The sequence below is a fragment of the Temnothorax curvispinosus genome, unplaced genomic scaffold, assembly GCF_003070985.1.
Source record: "Temnothorax curvispinosus isolate PA1 unplaced genomic scaffold, ASM307098v1 QBEX01011098.1, whole genome shotgun sequence".
NCBI classification, from domain to species: domain Eukaryota; kingdom Metazoa; phylum Arthropoda; class Insecta; order Hymenoptera; family Formicidae; genus Temnothorax; species Temnothorax curvispinosus.
In genome coordinates, this window is record NW_020220878.1 from 176,690 (window position 1) to 185,680 (window position 8,991).

Below are 8,991 nucleotides of genomic sequence, written 5' to 3' on the forward strand. Positions count from 1 at the left end.
ACGCATTTTCGTAGCGACGCGCTGCGGTCCGATGACGACTTTTTAGTATACGGTGCTTACGCGGCCAATTCTAAATCACTGATATCCCATCCACATATTCCATAGCCCCGCGCCGCGTCGTTTCGCTCTCGAGGCTCAATTAGAGACATACGGATATATCATCGTGCGGCCAATTAAAATGTAGGAAACGAGAGAAGCTGCCGTTCTCCGTTCCGTTCTGTAAAGCCGCAACATTGGGCCGCTCGGTACTAACTAATGTATGACATTCGGCTCTCCGCTCTTAATTCGTTCTCCCTGTCGATTTCTTTATTTTAAGAAAGCTATACATATAGTTCTCTTTCTCTCTCCCTTCTTTTCTCTCTCTCTCTTTCTTTCTCTTTCCTCCGCTGGCGAGCCGTTATTCCTCGGATTCCTTGATCCACCGTTAATGCACCGGAATTTCGGGACGCGCTAAGAGCCACAGAACACGACAAACTTTAAGGCCATTACCAGCCACTTGCTCATCCGGTCGAAAATAATTCACGTCCTTGATTATCTACTGTGCTTTAAAGAGGAAACATGGTATCCCTGAAGACTAAAATTTTTGCTACAACCGGCAATTAAATACGCGCGTCTTAAATACGGCAGTGCAAATTTACAAAGCGTCACATGTATATAAAACCGAAAAATTTATTCGTTAATAGAGAGAAAAATGGGACGCGCGAGTCTCATTTTTTTCGTCCCATGCCTTTCGCCGAAGTCAATTGGCTAGCATTAGCTAAGTGCCGTACATGGCTAACCCGCAATCTCTAAATATTTTATCTAAACAAGAAAAGCACGGGTTTGGCAAGTATGATTCTGGGTCAGTCAAATATTGAGTATAGACAGTAGGCAGCCAGCGGTTCAATCGTCAGCTGGAAGAAAAGATCCAAATCTCAATGTTTAGCGATTCGGGTCGGCGACGATCCACGCACTCGACTTTAGTGGTCTCGTAATATCTCCTCGGAATATATGCGTGATGAGGATGCTCGCCAAAGTTAAGAAGCGAAAGTCACTCGTGCCATGCACACGCGAACGCGGACGTGTTACGCAAAATTCTCGACAATAAAATCGAGAGTCCGCCGGATATGAATTTTCGTCGTTTTACGCAACGGCACTGAAGGGGCTATTAGAGTTAGCGCCTTGTCGCCACGGCAAAGCGGAAGCGACCGGTTCTATTGTTTCGCCACGGTTCACGCGCGCGGACCTACGATCGTCACGGTACGTCGCGGACGCGCGTTTACGCGCCCGCGAAAACAAGCCGGGAGGGCACTTGCGAAATAGAGGAGAGGAGATTCGCTCAGAGGAGCCGAAGAGCGATCCGGAATATCCGGATGCCGATCGTTCGCTCCGGTGCGGCCGGCGGAGTTGCGAACACCCGGACTGCCGCGCGCTATCAGATTGTCCACCATCAGTCTCTCTCTCGCGTGCAGCGATGCAATTTCGGGGATTGTAGCGCTAAGTGCTGCTCGTTGTAAAAAATACCTGCCCCGAGGGGTGAGCGGTTAACGATACTCTCGCAAATCGTTCGCCGTTTACGCGTGAGAAACGAACGAGGACGAAACGAGGCTGGGGGTGCCATGCCGTCAGGTAGACGCGAGCAAGCAGGAATTGTGGATTGACTCGCGACGGCGACGTTAATTCTAATTTCGCTGAAATCTAGAACGTGCCCCGCCAGCTCGTCACGTACGCCTCGATCGACGTACAAGCACTGAAAACTTTTACGAAAGAGCTTGATTTAATTATTAGCTGCGGCAGTCTTTTCATTAGGGAATAATTGGTCGCTGAATCGCGGATTTTTAACGACGGCGACTTATTCTGATTAATATTACCCACTTTACATGAGCGCGCCTCGCCGCAGTATTCATTTCGAAAATCAGATATTCAGGTTAACGTAGTTATAATTTGATTTTCATGCGCTCGCACATGCTGAGAGAATTGTGCATCGTGTCTGATAGATGCGTTAAATTAATATTAATGATTGAAGAGATACGTCTACGTATCTCGTGTTTCCCTCCCGAAAAGAAACGTGCCAACGTGCGTCCAGATACTCCGCGGGATATTCCGCTGATAACGAATTAATCATGCCATATTGCCCGCGAGTTTGAATGAGACGAATTGTCGCTCGCGAAACGAAAGCCGTGTCTATGCCTACGTACATAGGTACGTATGCGATGCGCATGTGAGTTAACATATAATGACAGCGACAATGGTTGGTGGTGAAAGTTGCACGCACTCAAGACGGCGCGCGAGCGAGGCATTCGTTGCACGTCTTGTGCTTGGTGAGTGCACCGTGAGAGAGAACGAGCATATTTATTTTCCTTCTACGTTTCAATATTGGCAAACCCGAGCTTCATCCTCCTGCGCACGTGCCTATTTTTCGTTAGCGTTAACAAGCGCGCCGAGGGCAACACTCCCCTCGTTTTTTAATCTGTCCATTAAAGACTGAAGCGCGGAAACGCATCGTTAATAAATGTATCATCAAAATTTGTCCTTGTTGAGAATTGAAATGACCAATTAACTGATGACCAAACTCTCTCTCTCTCTCTCTCTCTCTCTCTCTCTCTCTCTCTCTCTTTCTCTCGGTAAATCAACTTTATCAACGTGACTGCACGATGTGACAACTCCTCTATTATTGTGGCGTGGAAACGAATTGCCTTGTTTGGCTTTCTCAATTTAATAGAAACCGCACAGTTTCACGCGGATAATAGAAATAAGCCGGCAAGATCTAAACGTCCGACATAAATTGTTCCTGACACGCGCCGATTCGTCCAACAAACCCAGATTCGGTCGCAAAACGATCTCTATTTCGTGATACTCATCATGAAAATTTACACTAGCAGTTAAGAAATTTATAGAAGCAATCGGATGATGTTGATTATTACCTGAAAGTCGTTTTGAATACGGTAGCACTTTAGAGATAGCGACTACAGCATCCATAGATGACGTGAATAGCGACAGCTCTGGAGTACCCTTTACTCGAGGATCGATCGGTAATATGTAATGCTCTGTCTGAGTAGGTTAATAGATCTTACGTGGGTGTTTATATTGCGTCGCTCTTGTCATGCTGAAGGAAATAGTGCCATTTATGCGCGCGTGCGGGTCTATTAGTTTGCTAATAATAGCTCCTGTACATTGTACTATTATATTCGTGGCATCTTCGTAGCTTCGCGAACGGTGTAAGACAATTTGTAAAAGAGCGTTGGATACTACGTATATTGATGAGCACATATCGCACGTATACTAATAAATGTAATTACGAGAAGATATATACAAGAATCGTGTCGAGATTTATTACTTCGCTAAAAGTGCATGCGTGCATGTGTCAGCGTATAACGCGCAGAAGGCATCAGAAGAAGTCTGCAAACGGTCGTCTCGCGCGATTCCAATTTTATTCGCCTGACATATTCCCGGCTGTGATAAAGATCATCGTATTCGCCCCGTCCTTTTCGTGCACCTTCCCCTCGGACGACTGTTGTCATTTTCACTCGAGGTCGCATCGCGCGAATAACTTCTTCATAATCATCGTGAGTAGCAGGCGGAGATTATTAGCGGCGGGAACAGGCTAACGAAATGAGACGATGACCGTGCACATTTCAAAGATCCGTGGAAGTGGGACGGGCAAAGGGCACATTAGAGGGGTTTTTTTTTCGAAGAAGTCCGAAATGCGGCCGCTGCAAAGGACGGTAAGTAGGTAAGTAGGTGCAAGGAGATGCTACTGTTTTTTTCGTTAACGTCGTGTCGTCACACGTCGCCGGACCAGCCGCCTCCGCGATTTTGATTGCGATTTCTTCGGCGAACAATGGTACATACATCGCGAGCGTCCGTACAATAACGTGTTAATAACGCTTTCCACGATGAATTTAATCGCTCGGTTAACGTTTTACCGCGGTAACAGACGGACTGGACGATGGGCGTTAGGCCTTAATAGATACAGGTTTCACTCATTAAGGTGAGATTTTCTGTCGTATATACAGAGTTGGGCGAAACTCGATTTACGGCGTGCCGTTACGTACGCTGTTTGTGTATCTACCAGTTGCACGCGCGGGTCGAGACGATGAAGCGTGGTTACGAACTTTAATTAAGAAAAAAAGAAAAAAAATAGGAGGGAACTAATTATGTGCATTAAACTACGAAGATTGGAAATTATGATAACGTAAACGCGAGTGCACTCGGGATGTAATTATTTCGTAGAACGGTTGTTCGGAGTTTATTTACAGTCGATTAGCGCGTAGCAGCCGCGCCCAAAAATTAGTAGAACGCTACTCCGCGTGGCATTCCCCGGAAAAAGTATTACGAAACAATGCGAGGCTAAAAGCGTAAAGTTCGTCCGCGATAAATTAATCGGCGCTACTTAAAATCACCGTCGCGTTACGCGCGTGTCGCGCTAAACTTTCTCGTAGCACTCGCCGCGCATAAGTTGCCTGAGAAATTGCTGAGAAACGGGAAAGAATAAAAGCATCAGCGATTTGCTTATGAATGAATCCCAGCAATTAACAGAAACACAGCTGACGGCACGGCTTTCCTCGTCACCCAGGGGGTACCGTGCCCGGACGCGTTCCCGTTTTTTTACATGGCGGGAATCCCCAGGAGGCCTACACCATGCCACACGTTTAGAGACGTGTGGAAAATAATATAGACAGAAGAATAATAAACCCTGAAATAGGACGTTATCATTTGCGATGTAAACGTGCGACCGCGCGATCTGAAAGTTTTATTTACTTGTTGTTCGGATTCGCTGTAGTTTCAAACTGAGCTGTCAAGATAGGTAAGATTAAACCGGTGAATTCGCGGCTTCTTTGCACGTATTATGGAAACAACGAAATATTTTCCGATCAGAATTGTTTAGTTATTTCCTAAATGAAAATTTAGGAAATAACTAAACAATTTCGATCGGAATCCATCCCGAAAAGTTCTGCAATACGTGTCTTGTACACAGAACGTAGAAACGCCGTTAAACCAATAAATTCGTGACGATCCCAAATACGACCCCGTCAATTCTTAAGTTTCTTTGACTACGTTTACACCCTGCATTTAGGCCGCGGTCTATACTTCAAATTCGATCTGAATTATTTAGGTTGCCTACTCTGTAGCGAAAACAGAAGAATTATGTGTCGTACCTATTAAATTGTTATTCTATTGTCATATACGATTAACCGTGGATATGTGCAAAGCCTCGTAAGAATATTCATATTTCTGACATGTTTCTTATGTCGCTTGTAATTGATCGCTCGTGAACGATACTGGCAGACACGTATCTTTTTCGTGAAAAACTTAGTAGCAATTGCTCTCATACGATAGACTGACGTGCCCAAATTTCAATTATTAATTATATGATGATCTTAAATTCTCTAATATGATCGAATAAAAAGTGTTATATAAGATTTAAATATTTTATGTATTTACAAAAAAGATCAGAACTTAAAAGATGTTAGTTTTATAATTGTAAAAGCACGCGTTTAAAAACGAAGTTAGGCTCATGTCGCCCTGTATCGCGATAGAAGAAGAGGATCATATTTACCGTATTCCTCGCAAAAAAAAAAAAAAAATCGTGATGCCATGTTGGCGGAAATCGTGCGTGCACATGCCTTTCGACGTTAATGATCCGGCTAAACGTAATTTTGCCGAAGAGTTTATGTTCCGTTTTTTTTTTTTGCATATTGAAACACTGTTACCGAAAACGCTCACTCCGAGGTAGATACCGTCGTACATCGTGCACGCTCGATTTTTACGCTGCCGGGATCGTTCATAGCGGAACAAATGGAAAACCTTACATTACTACGACCGATAAACTCCGTGTAATATCGGTGTATCTTATATACGCTAAGCACTTATAACCCAATGGATGTAATACCTCTCCGATGCTATCTAATGTACAGACCAATATGAAACGCAGTCGCCGATAACGCGATCGAGACTAGGGGTCCGTGGTGCGCGATAAACCGATCACGTGAACTCAAGAGGTGCACAAGCTCTACCGGAACGGAGCCTTATATATCCTGGAAGTTATTGATCATCCCTTTGCTTCAGTCAGGTCAGGTCGGTCGTGCCCGGTGCACGTGCGCAGATTCTTTCCGCCGCGATGCCGAAGCGCGGAAGCGCTACCTGCGGTTGTGTCTTATTTAACGCTTTTTAAGGGGATTAATTCATCGTAGTATACAAACCAATTTTAACAAATGAGCTATTCTTAAACATTTCGTTTTAAGACTGATATTGATGTTGCCTAATATATATATAACGATTTTTATTACTTGGGCATTATTATTGAAGATATATTGCATATATATATTGAAGATTTGTCGAAGCGTATTTATATAAAAATCTCGAAAATACAGTTTATAGTTTATTAATTATTTATTGCTTTGGTTATTTCGAAATCTATGCAGAAAGTTGTCACAAACTGTTATATTGAGTCTTTGAGAGGTTAATTTTTTTGAACTCTAGTGAGTTCAATTATTGATGCTGTGATGAAGATATACTCTCTATTCGTTATGTTTTTATCGGCACTAATAAAAGTGAAAATCATACGTTTCGAGAATTAAACTCACGAAAAGTATGGTGATTTTTATCTATATTTTTAGATTTACTTTCTTTTTAAAATGTTATACGTGCTAAAAAATAATTTCACTTAGACGATAAAAAATAATGACTAAAGAAAATCTGCGGAACATCTGAAAAGCGCATAAAAGAAGATTTGTAAGATTAGGACGTCTGTTAGACGTCTGTTAAACTTTCACGTTGCTGGGAAGCGAAAACGAGTATAATTGCGGTCATCATCATCTAAAATGAATACTCAAGTTACATTGTAGATATAAAGTTCGTATCTCAGGTTCTACATAACTGAAACCGTTTTAAAACTGTCACATTGTTTCTTTCCATAATAATTAACCAATTAAAATATAACCAATGCCCTCATGAATATAACTTTATCTGACTAATGATTTTTAAAAACTTTTCTGCAATGTATGATATGATAGCATTTCTTTATATTTGCCAGTCATATCTTATATTTTCAATTGCTTTAAGAGACACAGAGAACTTCAGTATTTCATATTTTTTGCTGATTTAAGAGATATGGAGGAGAATCATGTATCTTTAATAAGCTAAAGATATTCTTCATCAATTCTTCTGCATTTTTCATTGATGTGATTGTGAAAATTTTGAAAACTGTTATTTTTTTATCTTAAAATCAGAGATAAGTAACATAACTGTATATGACTAATCTTGTATATGACTGTATATGACCAATTCTAAAATCCTAAAATATTATTACATGGAATAAAGGAAGTAGTAAATGAACGGATATAAATAATGATAGTGCATACATATTTATGTGAGTATATCTTTTTCTATTTATTAACGTAATCATTCAACGAAAATATAATCCAGAATTTTATAAAAGAATAGTCGATCGCTAAAAAATATTTGCAAATATTAATTTTGTATTTATGTTAATATTTTTGAATATTTAATTCAGAAATATTTGATTAATTTTATTATATTCCGATATACTTTTCATTGTTTGTAATCATTAATTTCTTTTTGTCTTTTTTTCTACGTTATATATAAATTTATTTGATTTCATATCATTTGGTTCAATGCGAATAGTATCAGATATTCGATGTTTGTAATTTATAATAATAAATATATTTTTAAATTAATATGACTATATATATCACATGTCGGTACTGCGGGAATATAGTAAACATTTCTCAACTCACACAATGGTTAGCACAGTGTTGCTAGATGGCAGAATACGCGACTTCCAGTTGTTAGTAGTCGACCACAGTGTCGCGGAAGGTGCTGCGCAATTTTGTGCTGTACTTAGTATTAGTCCAAGAAAAATATTACATCTGTGTAATAATTCACATATCAATAGACCATTGGATATCAAAAAGAAGATCAAACGTACTCGATATCCTGAATACAGTATCTGCACCAGCAACAGACGCCAAAAACGTTTTAATAAGTACTACGTATGTGATATTGTGTACTGATGGTGCCTGCTTTTTACAGAATATGATATTTTCAGCCACTAGGTGGCGATAGCAGAATGATAATTTAGATAATCCAGCTCTGTATCTTGTAGTACACAGTATACAGTGCACTACAGTATCTTGTAGTATATAGTATACTGTACACATTACAATATACATTGTGTAATATATAGTATAGCATATTATAATATAGCATGGTACAGAGTGTATGTAGCATACTATAGTATAGAGCTAATATGGAACTCGCTGTAGTATACTATAATAAACAGTTAGTATATTATAACAATCAAGTTATACTTACTGCTATAAATTAATAACTCTCTTTGAAGACAATATTTATTGCTTTCAGGACATTACATATCTTAACGAATTAGTACTGAAACATATGAGCGCAAAAGCAATCAACAATGTAAAGCGATAATATAACAACTAGATGATCGATAATTCTTTGGTACAATAAAATGGGGAAAATGAAGAAACTACCGAGGCCATTTATAAAAATCAAGCGTCTTTCGAGAAGGAAAAAAATGATTCTACTGAGTCACGAAATTAAGAAATATGCACACTGGAAATGGGAACAGGACAAAATGCACGCTAATTTGGAGGCCACAATAAACTTTAATATGCTAAAAATTGCGGCAGACCCGCAAATGGACATAGATTACGTAAGAAGCATGTCATTGATGTCAATTTATGATCGTAATTACAGAAACCCCATACAAGAAAACATTTTCGAAGATTCTGTGCATATCAGATTCGATGTGATGCATAACTTGAGTAATTTAAGTATCGACGACGGAAGTGAAGGCACTTGTAATGTAAATACGCCGCAGCAGGACATCGGATCAGATATTTTACAGAAAGCTTCTTTCCTTCATATAAGCGACAGTAATGAGCCAAATATATATGACAGAATAAGAAATATTGTTATGTCATAGAATGTAAACAAAATAAGGTTGTTTTAAAGGAGATTATA

General features: G+C 40.0%; 1 protein-coding gene across 1 annotated transcript; it reads left to right on the forward strand.

The window, feature by feature from the left end:
* Nucleotides 1–7,742: 7,742 nt before the first annotated feature.
* Nucleotides 7,743–8,991, forward strand: LOC112461117. The gene is made up of 2 exons (XM_025026209.1): nt 7,743–7,994; nt 8,365–8,991. Exons 1-2 carry the CDS (start codon nt 7,743–7,745, stop codon nt 8,434–8,436), a joined length of 324 nt encoding a protein of 107 aa, XP_024881977.1. The 3' UTR covers nt 8,437–8,991.